This window comes from Haliotis rubra, unplaced genomic scaffold (assembly GCF_003918875.1).
Source record: "Haliotis rubra isolate DU_JTF1 unplaced genomic scaffold, ASM391887v1 Scf10, whole genome shotgun sequence".
In the NCBI taxonomy this organism is placed as follows: Eukaryota; Metazoa; Mollusca; class Gastropoda; order Lepetellida; family Haliotidae; genus Haliotis; species Haliotis rubra.
In genome coordinates this window covers 288,685-312,050 of record NW_025764892.1, presented here as the reverse complement: position 1 = coordinate 312,050, position 23,366 = coordinate 288,685, and the positions used below count along the sequence as shown (strand labels likewise).

The 23,366-nt window shown below is 40.8% G+C and overlaps 1 protein-coding gene across 1 annotated transcript in view; it reads right to left on the bottom strand.

Moving 5' to 3' along the window:
- Nucleotides 1-610: 610 nt before the first annotated feature.
- The window catches only part of LOC124290386 (glutamate receptor ionotropic, NMDA 3A-like), a 105,943-nt gene continuing 83,187 nt past the window's right edge, over nucleotides 611-23,366 (bottom strand). The window contains exons 6-9 of the mRNA XM_046727122.1: nucleotides 22,223-22,510; nucleotides 11,933-12,058; nucleotides 9,087-9,154; nucleotides 611-6,069 (exon numbers count right to left, since the gene is read on the bottom strand). Coding sequence (XP_046583078.1) covers nucleotides 5,265-6,069; nucleotides 9,087-9,154; nucleotides 11,933-12,058; nucleotides 22,223-22,510 — 1,287 coding nt within the window. The 3' untranslated portion in view covers nucleotides 611-5,264. The remainder of the gene's footprint in view (nucleotides 6,070-9,086; nucleotides 9,155-11,932; nucleotides 12,059-22,222; nucleotides 22,511-23,366) is intronic.

Genomic DNA, 23,366 nt, shown 5'->3' with positions numbered 1-23,366 from the left:
CGAGGCCTTTGCTCATACTATCAATCCCTGAGGTAATTACGGGTCACCGTCATAAGTATTGTTGCGGTGTAAGAATGATGCAGGTTTCACTCATTACAATTGCAGATCCTGCGAACCCTTGAAAGAAAATGAGCACGTCATAAGTTTTCCAAAAGTTTATCACGATCTAAGCACATTGCTGGCTATCCAATGTTTTATAAGGCCAAACTGAAAACAAACATTACCCCGATCGTCTGAGGGAGGATCACTCATGTGTATGGAGGATTTGTTAGATTTCTGCGGACAGAGGATAAGAACCGAAATTAATTTTCATGAGAAAGTGACGTGCTGGTCAGGCTCCCTGACTTGGTTGACACATTCATCGTATCCCAGTTGCGTAGTTCGATGCTCATGATGTTGATCACTGGATTGTCTGGCCCAGACTCGATTATTTACAGACAGCTGTCATTTAGCCGGAATACAGGTGTCGTTAAACAACAGACACACCAAATCTTGAGAAAAGTTCTTATAGTCTAAATAGAATAGTGTGTGATCACGTACGTTAGATGAGCAAAGATTAGCTTCCTTGCGATTCTTCTTTGACATTAACTGTAAATGAAAAAGGAGTCTGTCTTGTACGAAGGTCTTTATTGCGAAATACATGCGATCTTCTACATTCGAGTATATGTACAAACAAACCCGGGTTACGGGGAAAATCACAGTCAAAATATTTGTAGATATAATCTATTACTTAGAACATTTCCCTTCATAATAAACATATGTACACAAACAAAACTCCATACATGTCTAACATTCGGATCTGTTAACCGAGATCATTTGGGTGAAATAGGTTTCAAGCCGCTTTGAACAGTATTTCAACATGACAAAAGCCAATAGTGACACTTTCATTAACGTTTTCATCTTCTGTGAACACATGCATTGTACTGAAGATCCATTGGATCGAACCAATGACAGCCGGGTTCTTGCACGAGTAAAGGATTCTAATTTGCACGAGTTTGGACTGCAATGGCCAGCCATGCCACCCGTTAACATTAGGACCATATCTCTAGCTGTGACATTTCTACCACGATAAGTGCTGATACCACCAATCACGATTTGCCCGTTCAGACCCGATCTCCACTGCCAACAGCAGCGATATTAATCAGCGTGAGCAGACACGTGTTGTATAAAGACAAGGAAGGGGAGCCTATGGACTAAGCAAACACATTTGATGAATTTCAACAAATATATCATAGAGACAAAACACATTCAAACCTGATGACTTATAGGGTAAACTGTGGGGTACTGAAGCTCACCTTACTTGTTCAGTTTGATTATTTCATTGTCACTGGGTCCACTAGCAAAGTCCGAAATTAAGAGGTTAACTGCAACCAATGCATGATAATGGTTTGCTGTGTTTTAAGAGAGAGTGAGCGATGTTGGTTGAGCGCCGCTTTAAACGGTATTACAGTTAGTTATAACACGGCGTGGGAGCAAGGACTGAAGGGATGCAAGATGCAGACAAACGAAGAATCCTCATTTCAGGACGAATCCAGGATTCCAAAAAAGTACATTATGAACTGGTTGGGGTTAAAAAATTAGTTGTAAAATTTTAAACCTTTAATATACTCTAATGACAACAACGACAACGTATTTGATATGCAATACAGCATGTGTAATGTAGCTTATGACTCTTATTTAAATAATGAATAATTACAAACGAGTTCACATGAAGGTATTGTAACCAATCTATTCAAATCACATAATTATTGTTCTCCACAAAATATGGTGACCATTGAAAAATTGTAATTGTCACAAAAATGTAACAGACAAACCAATTTGGAGGTATGTAAAACATAAAAATGCTGTAACAATTCCAAGACGATTCGTATAATTAAAAGAGTGAACGTCGAGTATCTAACAATGTGCTAGGATGCTCTGTACATAGCGGCATTCTGTTGAAAAAGTAATTAACTACAATTACACATACAATTACAATAGTACATACTCTTGAAAATATAACAGTATATTTATACAAATATCTTGATAACGATAGGTAACACAGTTCCGATACGTCATAACAAGCTGCCATAGAAACCAACCCCTCTACTATCTGGAGAGCTCTGCGAATGCCTTCATTACGTAGTCCCTACAACGTACCAACCCTGATTACTCTCATAGATACGCATATCATGACGTACCCTTATTTTCATTCTTTGGATTGCACATACATTAAAACATATATGTTTAACATTATTAATGCAAAACAGTCAAACGATTTGTAATTTTAAATCAAAGAATCCATTGAAAGAACATTGTTCCTATGAATGGTATCAACTTTAACGCGACATATATGAAGGTTTATCAACCATTTTAGTGCTTATTTCTACGGATAGAACACGGTGGACATGCTCTTTAACACAAAAAGCACAGCGACAATTTCACAAAGGGCAAAAGCCCTCTTTAACATTCATATGACACTAAGCATTTGGGAAAATGTCTATGTTCAGGTGATATTATTCTCAATCTTATCACGCATCCTTCTCTTGCAGCAACACATAACGCGGTAATGAATGGGCTATTGACATTCACAGTCTGTATGGAAACATATTGTGAAAATGACGTATCACTAAGGAATATGTAAAATTATATGTTGTTTTAATAATGGCACATGATCATTGTTTATGCTCTTGACACGAGACATAAAATATTTACAATCTTGGGCTATTCGTGCAGATAAGTAGTGAATGCTCACCACAAACTATTTTCCCAATGTCTCTACGCACGTAACCATTCATCATACATGATCTATGAAATTACGTCCGCATTTAGCAAACCTTATAATGATCGTTCTATTCAAAACTTACAATGAAAGTCTAGGCGCCACAGGTGCACTTTGGAAACCAATCTGGTCTCGCTGTTTCTGGCGGCCTATTTGGAAGTGGTGTAATATGGGGTCCATGTCATTACTACACGTCGGACAATAATATCTAATAAAATGACCATCCGAATGTTTATTGCTTAAACCTTTCAGTTATTCCAAATTATGAAATATTCATGTGTTATATCCAAGGCTCCAATATTCATAAAATCTTACCCTCATTCTGTAAGGGTTCAACCAACAATGAACTGTGAGAGACAACAATTCTGTATAAAAGCAAGAGGTCACATTATTGTTTTAAAAATATTTTAAAAGGAATACGAATGGAACAGTTGTTTACATATAAAAACGCAAATACGCTAGCCAGAGAATCGTGGAAGGTCATGTAAGAGAAAATTATTTACAGCACGAGCGTTCATATTGATCTCTTTGGCCATAACACGTTAATGTTAGTAAAAGTTAGAACATCGTCTCAATATTTATTTTCTAAAACTACCTCTAACGTTTCATGTGAACGATGCTCATCTCACCTTCCTTTTGATGTCAAAATTAACCCAATCAATTACGAGAGTGTACATATGAAACAGATTACATAGTAACAATTGATGTCAGATACGCATCAACAGAATGGGTCAAAGATCAAACTCTGAACGTTTTTCAAATATAATTCATACCCCGACAGTTGAGATTCCAATTCAATTCCAATTCAAAATACACTTTTTTAATTCATACTCTGCATCCTTTTATAATTCATACTCTGAATGTCTTGTTTCTTAATTCACACTCCGAACCCTTTTCAATTCATACTCCGAAAGCTTTTCTTAATTCATACTCCCAATATTTTTTAGTTATTGTTACATAGGACACAAAGATACACAATATTGCAAGTGCAGTTTAATTCAAACCATAGACACTGGTCTACAACATACGTAAAAAACTATTTCAGAAATGGAAAGAAAATCAGCGGGTACATTTGAAACCAAAGGTACCCAAGATACAAGATGCTGTTGCTCCTTGCCGACTAAGGATGACTGACTGCATATTGATGTCAACCAAGGGTCATGGAGGGACGTTATGGTGTGGGGGCATATACTTCTCATCAATGGTACTCACCTTCGTTGTATATGCATATATCACGGCAACTGCCGTTCTCGAGACATCGAACAGAATCTCGTTTACAACAGTATGCCAGTTATTGACGGATTGACACAGTTATTGCATGTCATTTTCTATGTTTTCTAATATATACATCAAAGATTTTTTGCTCTCGACAGCCAATTCCACAATTTCTTTCCGAGATAGAGCAAACATACCACCAACTAACATCCCGACTGCATATTCATGAATTCTATATCTATTGTGTGGATCAAGGCCAAGCAGCATGATGGCTGACATTGACAGTTAACAACATGTTTATTCGTGTTCAATACTAAACTGCCTGGAAAAGAAAGTATGCTCTTGTGTCTGATGGCGGCTAAACATGAAACAACAATAAATGATTATTCGATAGTGATGTATTTGATATGGGTATCATGACTCTTTTTGGACAGTCAGTTTGTAGTGTTACGGTGACTGTTTTAAGCCCTGTGCCGTTTTCATAACGGTCGGTTTTTTTTAAGCATTTGTTTTGTTAACTCCAGTTTTAAGTGCATACTTTCTTTTGCCCGACAGTCATTGTCTTCAATTACTTCATTACTTGATGTATTTGGTAGGTCAAGGTCAAGGTAAAGGTCAAGGTCAAGGTACAAATCAATAAGTTGCGGTGGTTGTGTTTTGGTAATAAGGACGAGTTACTCTGTTTGCAATATCTGAATAAGAGATGGCAATTTATATCAGTAACAACTAGAGTTGTATTTAATATGTGAAACTGCAATTTCATTATTTCAGCAAATGCAGAAATAAAGTGCTACAGACTAGTGACCACCAAATCCGACTTAATAATTCATTACGTGTTATCTAGTGTCGTGTGATGTCATGATGCAAATCAAGAATACCTTCAAACCAGCACTCACTGCTTCCTTCTGAGGGCAACGTTTGTCCCCCAAAAAGTATTATTCATTACGCAGTCTTTCATGATTCAAGTAGTACACTTTATACTTCCGCAATACCTTTTCAGACACGCCATATATGCCCAACAGACACTTGTGAACGGTGTCACGTGACAATCCCATGTGTAGGGCCAAACAGACACACAGACAAACAAATGATATTCACGCAGTAAATCTGGACGTGTAATGAGGGCGTGTTGTGCGTCGGTGCCAACTTGACTGATCTGTGTTCGGGAGTGCCTGGAGTGACCAATCAATGACCAGTCAGTGACCAATCAGGTAGTGGGACAAACCTGATAGCGTCGTTCAGGTAGACGCAACACTGGAGGAGAAGAACAGACGTGTATCCCAAATGTTCAGACTTCTTCTCCCACTTCCTCCTGCTGGCTCTTCATGAGATAGTCAATAGCCAAGGTCATGGTCTTGTTCCTCGTCTGTATCTCACGCAGCCGTCGCTGCAACTCTAACTCCGACTTCTTCCACAACAGCAGCAAGTCCTCCTTGGACAGCGACTCGATGGTACATTCGTCAAGATAGTCAACGGGGACATGCGCCTGGTATCCCGACATGGCGTGACGTCGCAGAGTCGATTTGACCCTGTTGTCTTTCAGTTTCAGATTGCGTTGAAAGTAGTCCCCTGTTTGGTACTCGTGGCTCATGCTTCTCCGTATTCCGCGCTGGAGTTCGCTGTTATCGGGTCTCAGAGGACCAATATCCGAAAATTTCCTAGTAGGTGCAACCAAATCTGGATCATTGATACACCCATCTGATATCACCCAGATCTCGCCCTTCCTGTTCTCGGGGGAACTCTCGCTCCCGGAGTTAACAGCGGAGTCCTGAGACAACGTGGCCTCTGACGCGTCTTCCGGTAAGCATGGATACACAGGGCAAAGGGTAGGATAACGGTCCGAACCCTCGTCCTCCAACTTTTTAGCATCGCCTTCCCTATCCTCCTCCACCTCGACTCTAACCTGCAACGTCGCCGCGCTACCTCGTCGGTCGTGGTTGTACGACTGATTCGCCATGTCGTTATTGTTGGCGGTATCGTCGTGGGATGAGTCCTTTCTGTTTACGTCTACGGTAGCATCTGCAGTGATGTCAGGTTCAAGGTCTCCCGTGTTCTCCAAAGAGTCTACGACGTTTTTCATTTCTCGGTGGTAACTGAAAAATACATAATCGCAATGACGTTACACACACTGACGACGATGTTACAATACAACGTTGTTTGTATAGACACATGTTTTGTTTACTAGTTCATAGTATTATTGTTTATCTTCGGCACTTATATAGGTTCGTGTCCACATCTTTTTAGCCCTATTATCAACATAGTCAGATTTGTTAAACTAGGGAAGATTGTGAAGGACGTATTGGATTTCTTTGAAATGATTGGGTCTATTGTTTCATAAATAATTGATATTTTTTTCTTCATATCATTTCTTTAATAACGTTGAATACATTATTTCATAAAATAGCAGCTCGTTATTTTTTCTGCATGTCAAATTCTTTAATTAGATTGGGTCTATTGTTTTATAAATAACTCACAATTTTTTCTTCTTATCAATTCTTTAAAAAACATTGCAGCTATTGTTTCATAAAATAGTACCTCGTTACCTTTTTTTCATCTCAATTCTTTAATTAGATTGGGTCTATCGTTGCATAAAATGCCTCGTTATTTTTTCTTCATTTCAATTCTTGTCCTGTGTTTCATAAAACAGATCTTTATGTTTTTATTCATATCAAGATGTTTTTACAACATGATACCTTCAGACTAATATATTCGGAATAAATACAGAGAACGTATGTTTATTTCTGAGACACATTTCGAGTTTGAATGCGTCTTTGGAATTTTAGATATCAAGTCACATTTAAGGATATATTTCTTTTTGGAAAGACTGGTGTTGAAACATGCATAGACACTAATCGGTCAGCAAGCGCATTTGCAAGTTCAGTCATTATGGAAGCATTGACGTTTAAATTGTGATAATTCATCGCTGTTACGTAACAGGTCTACTGAGCAGGTAATACGTTAATGATCATTACGAGCTCAGGTAATTTTACGTTGTTTGTGGCTTCTGAAGACTAAATGTGTACATTATACAAGCGTGTGAATGAGGACAAAAGCAGAGATGTGGCTGCAATCGATAATAGTTATGTCTTATTTGTGAATTGAAATGACTGTTTAGAAAAGAGTCTTCAATATAAGACGACTTTACTGGATGAATAGATATCGATCAGTCGTGAAATGCAATGTTATACGCATTTAAGGAAGATGGTACCCATATAACTCTCTGAATGGATGAGACCCAAAGACCCATGCGGATTAAAAAGCGAAATAAGAGACGGAATCTAATCTTCTTTTACCATCGACTGATAAATATGCTCCTTCGTATATACACACTGCAGTTTCCACACAATAACCTTAGCCTGCAGATGAACCCCAGTATTCGTCTCACAGAAATGCGAGTTTTATTGAGTAGTCTCGGGCACAAGTGATTTTATTTCATTAAGATATGGGCAATGCGGATTAGACGAGGAAGCAATACACGATTTTACATGATGGTATATTAAATCTCATCACAATTCTGTGTAGGGAGGACAGGCCAGATAGCACCATCCCTGAACTGACCATCACCGCCAAGCCGGACAACGCCCGCTCTTGATTAATTTAATGCAAACGACCTCCTCCCCTCTATGGGCTTGGCGTCGCCTGTATGACAGCGTTATTTCAAACTGGACCAAACCTCCTGATTTGAGATATCACCGTTGGATTGAAACTTGCCTCTGGTCGCACACAACTAGATATCGATATCTCACAGAGCGCCTGTCAAGATGGCAATTTGTCATCTGAACTTTGAACCTTGGCGTTCCGCCGCCAACATCGGCGCGTCAGCGTCACAAACCACGCTACGTCGGCGTCCGTAGAAGATGAGCTTTCAGACGGAATGCCAGTCTGTGACGGTTGTGATTGCGAAAGGGGCTTATTACACCTACTTGCCACGGAATCTACAATCTACGGATCAAGTTTTTAGGAAATTGGGTGGACGATGACGGGTAACTCTGTGAACTTGTATATGTAATGAGAGTCCGCTGGAAGAATAGCACAAGGGTTGCATTGGCAGGACTCCGCGTACGCAAATCATTAGTCGTAGGAATAGGCGACAAATCTCAATCAGAAGGAGTTATTTCTGAAACTGTATCCCGTGGCTAATGGAAAGGGGAGGAAGAGAAAGTGCCTTACTTAAAAGACTGTCTCCAGAGTGTATCATGATAACAGCTCGCTACACCAACATCAGCCAAAGTGGCGGGAATCTCCAACGCAGCTAGACACGAGGGGACGGAATTGGTGGGAATCTGGCCTGGCGGTCCGTTACGGCCACCTGTGTTTTGGTCCAGTCTTTGAAATATTTCAGTATTGATCAGGGGTGTCTTAGTTTCCTCGGGCAACTGCATGTCATCAACCAGCTACTTGAGCATGTTTTTCACTTACAGACTCACTGAGTTACATCGATTATCCATAGCCCTACCACTATCCCTTATAGTCATGGGTTCGTTCGTTCGTTCATTAATTCATCGATTCATCCATTCACCCACCGATTTTACCATGTATCTAAACCCACCCACCTATCCATCCATCCAATCCCATCCACCCACCATCCACAGATTTATCTATCCATCCATCTATCCAAACTCACCTACCCATCCAAACCAACCCATCCATCCACCCATTACAAAACCCAAATACCCACCCACCTACCCATCAATCCACCCACCCACAGTTTTATCCATCCAAACCCACCAACCAACCCTCCATCCATCCATCTATCCATTCATTCAATTATGTAGCTATTTATTTATTGATTAATTCATATCAGGCTTTTTCTTTATATAGCGGGGCGATGGGGTAGTCTAGTGGTTAATCACCACATGGGAACAATGAGTGAAGCCAATTTCTGGTGTCCCCCGCCGTGATATTGTTGGAATATTGCTAAAACCAAACTCAGTCAGTCAGTCAGTCTTTATATAGTACTCAAACCGTCTTAATGTGTGAACATCGTTTATTTGAACCGAAAAGGACAATTACCTTCGTATAGAGCTCGCATAAAGAAAACTGCTATATTGTTAATGTAAACCTCCTATCATATCCCAGCAAGATGTGTTTTAAAGTATATTAAACCTACCTGACGATATTTGCTGTTATCTCCTGGAACACTTCTGCCCGCGTCTTTTCCTTCTTACGGGGCATCCGCTAACAATAAAAAGAAAGAAGAATTTCGAGACATATTGTAATAACTTATCATTATGGTCATCAATAATATAAAATATTATACATCCCCAAGAATAGACCCGTGAAGATCCCGGTAAGAATTTGTCGACAGCAACCCATGCTTGTCGTAAGAGTCGAATAACGGGATCGGGTGGTCAGGCTCGCTGACCTGGTTGACACATGTCATCGCATCCCAGTTGTGTAAATAGATGCTCATGCTGTTGATCCCCGCGAATGGTGCTTCATCGGAACGATTATGATGACCGCGGATGTCGTCGCTGACTTTGGTGGAACATATCGAGCGATATGACGCGAATCTTTAAAACCGTTCACCTCCTATCGCAACCGATCCTTACCGAAGTCCCGAAACCGTTCTGGCGGTTTGCTGCGAATCATCATATTTGAATCAGACCTTAAAGCGACCGCAGCGGTTTCGAAGACGGCGGAAGTTTGCGATATTACGATGTCGCACTTCAGATCGCGAGCACGCTGCTCGATGACGTCGCTGATTTACGCGAACATGCCCAACGCGCCTTCGCAATATACGTTACCACTACTGTACACTACGAGAATCAATTGACTGCAAGCCCGTGAATTATTCATTCACGCAACGCATGCTCACATCGACATTGAGTTTAATATCGGATTGGTTTTACGGCTTGTTAATCTTTCACCTCACTCGGGTGTTCTCATGCGCATCAAAGCATTGTCGAAAACCGCCGCCCAGTGGGGACATTGGCTGAGACACGACCTCGTGTTTGGACGTAGACCGAGTCTGCGACTTGGACGTACACTGAGGCCATAGGGACATTGTGTGAGACACAACTTCGTGTTTGTGAAGTAGGGCGAGACGCGACTTTACTCAGGCTATATGGGACATTGTGTGAGACACGACTTCGTGTTTGTGAAGTAGGGCGAGACGCGACTGCACTGAGGCCATAGTGGCATTGTGTGAGACACGACCTCGTGTTTGGACGTAGACCGAGTCGCGACTTCACTGAGGCCATAGGGGCATTGTGTGAGACACGACCTCGCGTTTGGACGTAGACCGAGTCGCGACTTCACTGAGGCCATAGGGGCATTGTGTGAGACACGACCTCGTGTTTGGACGTAGACCGAGTCGCGACTTCACTGAGGCCATAGGGACATTGGGTGAGACACAACTTCGTGTTTGTGAAGTAGAGCGAGACGCGACATCAACGTCTGGGACAGTGGACGTAGTGGACACACAGTTTAACACACTCGTTTTATGCATTCTACTGGGATATTGAAGTCCTTTTGCAATTACCCAATTTACGAGTTTTCCTATAAAAATGTGGGGTTGATGGGCGAAATGAAATTGAAAGTAAAATTGCAAAAACAGCTGGGGAGGAATAAAAAACGAAATGAAGGAATCGTTCTTTCTTGGATTGTTTCTTTGAACGACAACTGAAAGTGTTCCTTCCCTTCTAATATCGATCTGCTTTGAAAGTTTTTTTTATAGTAATGAAATTCGTTAACAGACGCGATGGGAGGAAAAAGATTTCTTCTTTAAATTTTAATTACAATTTACTTGTGAATTTTTGGAACGCCAGCACCGTAAACCAAATACTAAAAAGGTCCTAAGAGAATTGAAGGCACTCGAAAGTGAAGTCACTATTATTACCCTGGAAACAAGCATGAACCATACAGTGACATTACTGAGGTGATGTCAATCTGGAGCCATCGTCGAAATGAAATATCCTACAAATATCTAACACTCCCATGTACTCCCATGAGAGATGTACCCTACAGCATCTAAACACAGTGACCAATCCCTTTTATCCTTATACGAAGTATTTCAACGTCATGCACGTGTCTGTTCCTTTAACATTCCATGCACGTCAGTAATGAATTAAAAAATCCCTGATGAAGCGATTAACTGAGAAGTAGTTAAATTAATCATCTACACATTCTTCCTGTTTCTTAGGGGGTGGGGTAGCCTAGTGGTTGAGACGTTTGCTTGTCATGCCGAATACCCGGATTCGATTCCCCACATGGATACAATTTGTGCAGTAGGGCTGAGACGGGTCCAAATTTTCTACCCGGGTACCCCACCCCTATTACTCTACCCTACCTGGATACCCGTTATAGAATAACATATTACATTGTTTAATCTATTGGTCACATGATCACAACGGGTCCGGGTGTTGAGACGGGTTCCTGGGTCCAACTCATCACCCACCCATCCCTGGTATCCGGGTTACCCGTCCCAGCCATAGTGTGCAGCCCTGGCCTCCCCCGCCGTGATTGCTAAATATACTTCCCATCAAAAGTTTAGACTCACTTAAAACACTGTATATATATGGTTACATCGAAGATTGATTTCTCCACTAACTTGAGGGAACCAACTGCAAACCTTATGCAGGTGAATTGCACAAAAATCATGCATCAAACTGCTGAAAAGCATGTGCAAATATCATGCATGTGAACAGCTGCGTTTTGGTGTAAAGTTTTGTTAAGAATTTGCCAATTTTCACTGAGTTTTATCATTTCTTGAACTCATGACAATAATCTTTTCAACTGTACGAATTTATTTTACAATACATCAGTTCATGTGTAAACAGTACCTTTAAACAGTATGGAATATTTTGCAAAATTTAGTTTAGAACAGTTTCCTGAAGTAAGTGGCTATATTTACACTAGTGAGTCTAAACTTTTGATGGGAAGTATATGTTTTACGCACACCAGATTATACAGGGCAGGAAACAACGTTGTTAATACAAGGGATGCACAACACACCCGTTTCTGCAGTTCCTGTTTTTGGATGAGTCTGGTAAAATCCCTCTCTCTGACAATCTTCATCATCTCCTGGGCTGCTTGTTTCTGTGAGTACAGCACCTCGCTCCGCACCACTCGATGAAGCCTCTGAAATGACAACATTATAGACCATACAAACGATCCACAATGTGACTCGCAACAAGGTATTACATGCGGCACCATATTTACCCTCCTTACATCATATGGCACCAAATCTACAAATCGGTTGCAAATCCAGCACCATATGGAATCCCATTTGCCTGTAACACACACATGGGACACTGTACAGGTCCATTTGTAATACGGTCTATAATGTGGGAATGTCATTCCCGCCTCACTGTCTAAATCGTCGCGCTGAGGGGTCTGGGTGCTGTTGTACAAAACAACCTCAGCACTAAGACTACTAGTCTGTCATACAGACCCTGAAGCAAATATATCCAAGACAGCCCACGCAAATCTAGAAAATGTGGCGAAGAAAGTCTCAGGGCTCCTTTTCATTATATTTTATTGTTTTATTATGAGCTTTTTTCTGTAAAATATTTTCATTTCAGAGACTAGTTGTTAGTCTATAAGACTACCTTAAGTCGATGGTAAAGTATGGGAGTTACCGTCACCTTACTGGATAGTATTTTCTCGAATATGTAAAGAAAGCAGGGATATTGCTGAGTGTGTCCTTAACACCAAACACACAACTTGCTGGATCTCTTTGCCCAAACATATAACATATTACACCACGCCGACATAAAGCCTCACAAAGCCTGCACAATTTCCATCAAATTTGATCATACCCGACACAACTACCCGAGGTTACGCAAACACGTGTACCTCTAGTTTTTATAATATAATACTAACCTACATCAGGCTACACAAACACTTGTATCTAGTATAGTTTCGATCATATCTTGCTTATCTAAGTAAGGCAATACAAACACACACGCGCACAAGCACGCACGCACGCACGCACACATACAAACTCGTGTACCTCTTTAACTCGTCCTCCACCATCCTTCATAATACATTATACAAATACTCGTTTATACACTCCTGTCGATAGACTGTAGAAAGTGAGACAAACGACTTGAGCCGCTATTCAAGCTGTTGATAGCCGATACGAGACATCATAACGCCAGGAATATTAATTCCATATTCTTAAGAACCAGACATAAATATTACCAAACGGAACACGACTATCATTCCTCAAGTGGTTTAAATGAGGTTTATATGTTTTTTCAACACGGAATGCCACTGGTGCAATGGCTATTTCATGCTGAAAGTCAGTAAGTGTTACCCCTCTGTGTGTTGAACATATTTCATAACTGCCTAGGGATCTACATATCTACATGGCGACATCCAGCCAGCCTTTGTGCATATACTCTTCTCTAACATTTCAGATATTCTGGAAGTAGAATGGGGCTTAAGGGTTGGTGATTCCAACTTTGGCATTTAGAGAATGAGGCATTGGTGGATTGAGCATTAATGTGAGGGAAATTACTAAACGATATTGACCTCCAATTTCTTCCCATCAATTTGTTTAGCCTCTTACACAATAAACTTCAAGATGTCTCCGACAAGGGCGAAGAAGTGAAACATATGATCCATATTTTCACATAACATATTTAATGTTGGTTGCCACAAACTTGCAAACATTCTGCAAATATTCCTGTTCAGCATTATCTGTTCAGTGTCTTCTGACACCGTTTGACTCAATCTTTAATGGCCATTGCCACCAAGTGTAATGCACTCTGATGCAAATCTTCTGTTCTCTAAGACCATGTTCAATGAAACTTGTTTAGTTCCTCATGGAACAATGTTAAACTTTATGCTCTCTGTCATCATGGGCAGAAGGGCAATGTGTGTAATGATTTCCCAGTATTTCTACATGGGCATTTAGCGATTCGTAATGCCGATTGGTAATTGAAGCCACCTTACCTCACAAAGCTTTATTAGATAGAGACAAGTACAATGAAATGCCATCTATTGCTTACATTTTCGAAATAACATTCTGCCTTCTGTAAAGTTAATATTTTCCCTTGGTTTATAGTCCCTGAGATTATTTTCTTCATAACAGAGACCAGTGATTTCGTTATGATGCATGAAAAGGAAATGTTAAACGAAAGGAATGTTAAACACTTCTCACTGCCCACTAATCTTATTAAACTGTAGAGATATATGAGATTTTAAAACAGTACATTGGAAACATCGGTATAATAAGGCAATTATATATAACAGAAGAACATGTTTTCAAAACCATGCATGCGCTGCTAAAAACGCAGAAAACTAGTTAGGTCGATATATTTGTTCTCCTGCTGAGGGAGGACATACTTTCCAAATCTCAAGATTGTGGATGACAACATAAGTATTGGCGTATACTGACCATTTAAAGAAACGTTACCAAACTGAAAACTTGGGCCCAACTATGAATAGTGTTATAAAATTGCTGAAAACAAATCAAACATGTCAACCAAATTAAACAGTTTGCTCTGTAATGAAGGTGCTGGAATTCGATCAGTGGAATTCGAGTTTAAAGTGAAGCGCTTGGTGCATGTCAACCTATGCATTTATGAATATAAATGGAAAGATGTTCTGCTCATTCACATATAGCCGTTGGACATTAACATGTTACTTGTGTTATCACGGTGATATCATCATCTACGAGCTTCATCATGTCCGCGGCTGGACAGAGTCCAGAAGACAATGTACAGTGTCAGAGCTCAGAGACCATTTTGAAACGGGACACGGACACCAGAACACCGACATGGCTAGGCTTAGAACTCTGCTACATTGGTAGAACAGAAACTGGAGATAGATGTGGTGTCTAGGGAAAGAAATAAGACAGAACAACGTCACACTGACCATCTCTCTACGCTACCGTTGTTGCAAAAACTTCTCAGACCCTGTGTAAGCAAGAAACCACAAGACCTCAAAGGAGGCCAGCACAATCACCAAGCCTATCACCTATATTACACTCGTTACTGTGAAATTAGAGGCCTTGTAACAGGGATTATTTAGCACAGGCCCATCGACAATAATGGCGTTTAATCCCGTAATCCCACGATACTGCAAGTGTGACATCCTGCAAGAAATAAGGGAGGCTATTGTGTAGGTTTCAGTCTTGACGGCTGTTACTAAACATCTGACCCCATCCTCCAAACATGTCTGTTTCCATTCACAGCATGACTTGTGTTGACACGGTGGTGCTCCAAATACTAGTCTTGTTCTGTTTTCAGGGATACACGTTATTTTGTGGTAACGTTTCTTTTGCTTGTCATTGTAGGTTATGGAAAAATAACCTATGATTTATATGTTTATGCTGTATGTTATTTCAGGTGAATGATGCTCAATGGCTTAGTGGGCATTCTACATCACAGTCAAGATCTGTTTCAGCATCGCATTGCGGTAATAAGTGGAGTCAATAACCTTGTTCATAGCTACAGCGCAGTTACGTGTATTTATTGCCTCTTGAAATGCAACATTAGAATTGATACTACACAAGTGGAACATCATACTGTCTCTCATCCTCATATCTCTGCCTCAAAGATTATGGCTTTTGCTCATGAAATACTCATTTCTTCAAACAGATGGTGGCTGAGTGTATATTTACACAAACAATTTTGTACCCGCCCCGGAAATACAATCGTCCGCCTACAAAATGGTTCCATGTCCGTTTACAAAAATACTGCAGCACTGTCTGACGGTATGTTTAAAGTAGCACTTCGTATGACGCTATATTTTTTGCAGCACTTTGTAAGACAGAAAGTTTACTGTAGCAGTTTGAATGACACTATGTTTACTGTAGTACGATGTCTTGTGCTTCTGTTTACTGTAGTACTTTGCATGACACTATGTTCATTGTTGTATAATGTTTGACGCTGTTTACTTTAGCACTTTGTGTGACGCTATGTATACTGCAGTACTTAGCATGACACTATGTTTACTGCAGTACTTTGTATGACACTATGTTTACTGTAGAACTTTGTTTGACACTATGTTTACTTTAGCATGTTTGTGACGCTATGTTTACTGCAGTACTTTGTATGGCACTAAGTTTACTGTAGAACTTTGTTTGACACTATGTTTACTTTAGCATGTTTGTGACGCTATGTTTACTGCAGTACTTTGTATGGCACTAAGTTTACTGTAGAACTTTGTTTGACACTATGTTTACTTTAGCCTGTTTGTTACGCTATGTTTACTGCAGTACTTTGTATGAGACTAAGTTTACTGTAGAACTTTGACGCTATGTTTACTTAAGCACTTCTTATGACACTATGTTTACTGTAGCACTTTGTATGAGACTAAGTTTACTGTAGCACTTTGACGCTATGTTTACTTTAGCACTTCTTATGACACTATGTTTACTGTAGCACTTTGCATGACACTATGTTTACTGTAGAATTTTGTATGACACTATGTTTACTGTAGAACTTTGTATGACACTATGTTTACTTTAGCACTTTGTATGACACTAAATTTACTTTAACCTTTTTGATATAAAGCTATGTTTTCTGTAGTACTTTGTATGACACTATGTTTTCTGTAGCACTTCGTATGACGCTATGTCTTCTGTACTACTTTGTATGACACTATGTTTTCTCTAGCACTTCCTATGGCGCTGTTTTCAGCAGCACTTTGTATGACGCTATGCTTTTCTGTAGCACTTTGATGACGCTGTCTGAGGATTTCTTTTACATATTGTTTGACACATTATTTGCTGTAACATTTTGCCCGACACCATGTTCACCACAAGATCTACTGCTGATTTACTGCAACATTCTTGCTGATGCTATATCTGAAATGAATATACCAGGAACAACGTGTCTGACACAGTAAAGAATGTAACTGTAACACGTTCCGTGACACGATATTCGATAAGAACCCTCTGAAACCCTTTCAATGTGGAATGGTCACTGGCACCATGACATACAAATAATAACCTCTAGCCACCACGTTGTCTTGTTCCGTTTATCACCCTGACAGTATTACTTGTTCACACGGGGCTCTGCAGAACTTTTGTCTGACCGGACCCATACATTACCGCAGTTGTCTTTCTCAGACGGAATCAATGGCTGATCTGAAGAACAGTGTTTCAAAGGAAGAGTCTTTCATCTCTCCAAGCTATCCTCGCCCTCAGATGCTCGCTGACTACATAGGTCAAATAAGCTTGTACTCACCATTGAAGCCAGTGCTTAGGTTTATGGACGGGCCATCATGTAACATTTCTTCTCAAAACCTTTGACAGACAAAACTGTCTCTCGAGACGAGTAATGTAAGTAACGGAATAGTTAGTCTCACTAATAGAGTCAATTGTCCTCAGGAGAAAGAGTGACGGAAATCTAATAAGCACGGCGGCATGTAACTCTCGCATTCTGAAATATAATCTCATTAACAGCGCATCCCTAGAAATAGTAAACCAGATGCCAAATTAAACATAACATGTCCATGTTAACTAGAGTTTGACATAATGTTATATACGACCAAACTGACAACAGTATATGTCTTCATTACAACCCCAGTCTGATGGCAAATAACATTGATGAATGAGGAGATCCAACAAGGCAGTAAATCTGTCGGTAGGGGGCTCTGATTTCACCTCGTTCTGGGTATCGAGCACGTGCCAACAAAATCAGTGTGACAGTCGTCAGCGCTTTAATCAAGACAGACACTCGGCGGTAAATGAACGAATACAAGTCGCGTTAGCAGCAAAAGAGATTCACCAAAGACCGGTGCTATTGCTTGTAAAGTGGCTTCAAAATTGGACTGGATATCCTTCGAATCAATCTTGATTGTAATGGAGGGTTTGACCTTCCTTCTGCCACCTCCAGGCATTGACCAGGTTCATTGTCTTAGGAAGCCGAGTTCTGTCGTGAGAAGCAGTGGTTCAGGAACGTGAGTCACGATAATTATATAACTTTGTGAACCCAGGGGGTATGCTTGCGTATTAGTATTTCCTATTTGTCGCCGTAAACATGCACCTAATCCAGCAATTCGCTAATTTCTATGGCCTTACGAGTTATCTTTGTCTTCATATGTTGTCTATTTCATTATTCCGTGTCCTGAATGTTAGCCAAGGGAGAAAGCTCTGAGCAAAATATGTATCATTTTACAATAACATCGATCGAGTCTTGGACATGCTCTCGATAGGATTTCCTGTTTCCCGTTATTTATTCTCCGTGTATATGAGTGCTTTACGGAAACAATACATAACCATCTAAGACACAGACACTAATCATGCTCACAATTCACTCTGACATAAAACAGCACTTTAGATAGCGGTAATCAGATCGATTGCTTTCGTCAAATATACGTAAGTCCACACAAAGCTTCCCCTGATACGTGTTGATGATCCCTAGACATTGGACGATGTCTGATACGATTGGCTGCACTGTAGAGGGAGGATCGTCTGACCCCGGCCACCAGACTAGAAGTAATAGGAAGAAATACCTTTTCAGTGTACGGACGTAAGAGAGTGATACAATTTCTGTCTGTTTCAGGTGATGTTCATGTATTGTCTGAATGACATCCAGATGCTAATCTCAGCTTCAGCGATGATGGTCTGGTTCCGGTTCATTCAATGCCGAGGAATCTTAGAGAAAGAAGTATCCAAAATTGCATACACGTCCCTTGGAAGTCATACATCGTAAAACCTGGCAGCAATTCCAACCATGGTGCTTGTTGATCCCGAATGTGTGAATCCCAACTGGGTTCCATCTACGAAATATGGATAGATTAGCCTGGCACTCAAGTAAATCCAGTAAGTAGGATGTACTATAGAATTTCAGCTTCATCAACGGCCTTGTCACAAAACAGCGCTGACGTGATTAACCGCCCGGAGCTCGCGGTGAGCCACCTTGGCCGCCAGGATGATAGTGTCACCCACACGCTCCACTTAAAGCCATGCATGAGTTCCGGCAGATGACGCAATTTGGGTTGGCTTGGCTGCCAGCACAAAGCGGCCTGATGCCTTGTCTGAGACAGCGACGTTGCTAATGGAACAGTGATGTCATCGTCAACGAACGCTTTCACCCCCGCCCCTATCTTCTCTGTCTCTCACGGACACGACGGGGTAAGGCAGTTCACAGAAGGCTAATCGACTTCAGGAGAACCGTCTATCTGTGTCAAGTAGGTTAGTACCTGAAGCCACGTTCTCCGTACACACAATAACTTGGTGAATTCTATATGCATGAGGAAAGGGAAGTCGGTCGTAACCATATTTGACGTATTAAGCGCCCGGGGTATGTGAACATTCTCAAGGGTTGGGGCTGTTCAAGGATCACTCATTCCAAATCCACAACGGCTTAACTAGGGTTAGGCTACGATATTGATACAATGAAAAAGGTGGGAAGGAAATGTGTCCGTATGATTTGAAGAAATGCACATGGGTGAGTGAGTGAGTGAGTTTTACGCCACCTCTGGCAATGCTTCAGCACCACATCTGACACCAGAAATGGGCTTCACACATTGTACTGGGGTATGATGAACGACCATTGTAACCACTAACTAGCCCGCCACCTCGAAGATACTTGAAAAAATGATCTAAAAACCCGGGGACTCTTATTGCTCCCAGACGCTTAATACGCCCCATACGTCAGTATACGGATCTAAGTAAGGCTCCAGGTCTATAATAGTTAAAAAGTTCGATTAATGTGTGAGTCCTTTAGAAGCAAGTCCAGAAGAATATAACAAGGTCCATTTACATCTTCTGCGGTATCTGTTTCTACTTTGTAAATTAATGATGATTGTAATCCTGGCATTTTGAGCGATGCTAGGATGAAGATCGGCCTGGGTCATCAGTCTGGGTCAGCATATGTTTAATATCTATATTCGTCATCTGACACTCAGATTGACTGGCATCGTAATAACCCTATCATATTATCCGCCAGCAAAAGTTGATATTCAACTTGTACCGTTATACAGAAACAGTAAATTGGGCTGGTACTTATATAGACAGTCTATGACGGTGGTGGAAACGTGTTTGTTAATTTATGACCACGTGGCACGCAGCCAAAGCCTCAGTTGTGAGGTATTGAGCATCTATAATCAGCACATCAAAGCTTCACCGTCGTAACTACCCCAGACTTGATTACAGAGATAGTGAAGCAGCCTGATCTATATTTACTAAACGTACCTGTTTGTTGAAGGTGAACTTCAGACCCTAACAATCTCTCTATTTATAAAGATGATCATTACAATACACCAACTGGCAGATGAGTCCAGCTAAGTATAACACAAAGCCCACTGGAAAGGAATTGGTGAAACGATGTGATTAACGTTGATTCACAAAACTAACGTTCTCTAAAGGTAACTACAGACCTTACAAACTCGATACACAAAGGAGATTATCCCTGGGTACTAAACTGACAGAAGGGTCTTATTAATTCCATAACATTACCGTTTACAAGAAGACTCCCAGAACACGATCGTAGCGCTCCACCTGGCCATAGGCCAGTCGCTGTCGTTAGGCTAAGAAGGCTTTGTGAACCGGGGCCCTTCATGATTAGACGAGGGACGGACTAAGGAAGACCATTGGCAGTAAATTGTAGGGGCTTCGTTGAACTCGTATAAGTTATTATACCCGGCCGCGCGTTTAGCGCGAAGCGGGGGATATAGTATTAGGCTCCGTCCGTCCGTCCGTCCGTACGTACGAATTGGAAATATCTTAAGAACCGTTGACTAGATTCTTTTCATATTTGGTACCTAGCTTCAGCACAGTATAACAAAGGTACAAGTCAGGTTTGGTGACCTTGACCTTCATTTCAAGGTCACAAGGGGACTTTAACGTTTTACCTGCATGTTAAGCTATCTAAAGAACCGTTTACTGGATTTTCTTTTAATATTCAATACCAAGCTTGATCTAGGGAAGGCGCGGGGCCCAGTCAATTTTGGTGACCTTCAGTTAATTTTCAAGGTCACAGAGACACTTTGAAGATTTCAGCATATTAACCTGCATGTTATGCTTGTCAGCGAGATACCTCAAGAAGCATTCACTGGGGTTTCTTCATATTTGACACCAAGCTTCATCTAGGGAAGGCGCAGAGCCCAGTCGATTTTGGTCACCTTCACTTTAATTTCAAGGTCACAGATACACTTTGAAGATTTCAGCATGTTAAATTGTATGTTAAGACAGTCAGCAAGATATCGCAAAAAATATTCACTGGATTTTCTTCATATTTAACACCAAGCTTCATCTAGGAAAGGCCCAGGGCTCAGTCAGTTTTGGTGACCTTCACATAATTTTCAGGGTCACGACGACACTTTGAAGATTTCAGCATGTTAACTTGAATTGTCAGCAAGATATTTCAAGAATGGTTCACTGGATTTTCTTCATAGACTTTCAAGACTTCCCTTGAATATTTTTCAATATGCAATTTCTTTAGTACTATTTTTGCATATTTCATACATTATGACATTCATATCATGTCAAGGTTGAACAACTAAAGAGCGAGATATCAAGAGAGATTGACTGGTCATGTTTTTGTTGACATTTACCTTCATCTTAAACTTTCATTACTTTATAAGTTTGATTTGATAATTTGCGGCGGGTGATTATGTCACCTTAGTGACAATGCTTGTTTCTATTATTTTTCAGTTGAACTGGTCGCAGACAAAAACATGTTCTTAAATGCCTTCGTTTATTAATAGGAATGAATTTTAAAGCCAAGTTGGTCAGTCATCGTGAAGTTTATATACGGCCGATTGTCGTGTTTTAATATTTAACAATGCGAAGTACAGCCGTATTTCTGCCTCGCCTTTACATTAATCATTTACAGGAAAAGTAATAATTATAATGAAATAATGATAATAATAATAATTATATAATGATGATGAGTGAGTTAACTGTTTGGGTCACACTGGCAGTATTTCAGATATATATATATCTCACACTAACAACTAGTCTCTGAAGTTAACATATTTTACAGAAAGAACAGTTCTTAATATAAAAAATGATACATAATGAATAGGAGCCCTGAGACTTTCTTCATTTTCAGAAGCTGTGGAAATCTAGACTTGCCACATAAATCTAGACTTGCATGGGCTCTCTTGAAAAAGTTTATATACCGGTATATGTGATGATGATGGTGATGATGATGGTGATGATTATGATGATATGTACATGCACATTGCGCTGAATTCCATTCACCAAGTGATTGCGCATGGCACTACAGTAATATTTTAATTTTGTTAGCAATAATTTACTCATGTTTTTCTGAAAGGAGGGGAGGTTGTCTCACGCGAGTCAGTAAAACCATCAGGATTCTGTTTGCTGCTTCTCACCTGACTGATGAAGGCCAGGCCTTCAGTCTTCCACCAGCTGGTGGCGGGCTGACGCCGGATCCACGGAACGATGTAGCGGTAGGCACAGTGCTCCAGACACACCAGCAGCACCGACAGCACCAGGGTGGACGACAGGATGATGAACAACCCCCCGGTGTGCTCCAGCCCATACTTCACCCCGCTGTTAGCAAGCAGACCCTCACAGTTAGGCCGGCTCAGGTACTTCCGGGACAGGTCTTGGATATAGCCCGATTCCGAATAGGACAGTATCCGATTGGAGAGCGGGACCTGTGGAGATGGATAGAAGGTTAGCTTGACCAGACGTGGACAACAAATAATTAGAAGCAGTGTGTGAAAGTGCCCCTGGTTCATTCTGCATCCTCTGCAGCCCTGTTGTTGTACTGGGACTCAGGGTTCATACATTCCACATGTTACTAAACTGAGGATTAAATGGACACAATGTATGTCGTGTATGGATAGTATTTCTAATGTTCAATGTCTCAAAGGCCACCAGGGTCTAACAAGGTCATTTTATAATGAGTCGGAAAAAGACGTGAAACAGTTGGCACTGGGAACAGTGGAATTGCCGTTGGACCTGTGCTTTGAAATGCTTACCATACAACCTACTGCCTGATCGTCAATACTATTGATTTAATCATTACTTTTTTTGCATTTTGTTCAAGGAACTCTCAGTGATATTTGACGGTGGTCCGTAAATGATCGAATCTGGAACAGGCAACCCAGTGACTGACATCATGAGCATCGATCTACACAGCTGTGGTGCATGAATCAACCAAGCCAGCGTGCTTGACCAAAGATTCATTTGGGCGCCTCTTACGAAAATCATGGCTTGCTGACATGTGAAACCCATTTCTGGTGTCCCTCGCCGAGATATTTCTGGGATATTGCTAAAAGCGTCGTAAAACCCTACTTACTCACTCACTTACTCACTCACTCACTCACACACCCACTCACCCTCACACACACACACACACTCATTCATTCATTCACTCACTCACCCCCCACCCACCCACACACTCACTGGCAACATATTCTAGCCCGTCTTCACTGGTATCGTTACATGGCATGACTTCATATTTAAATGTCCTCAGTGGCCATCCATGTCTCCAAACCTTATAGGTTT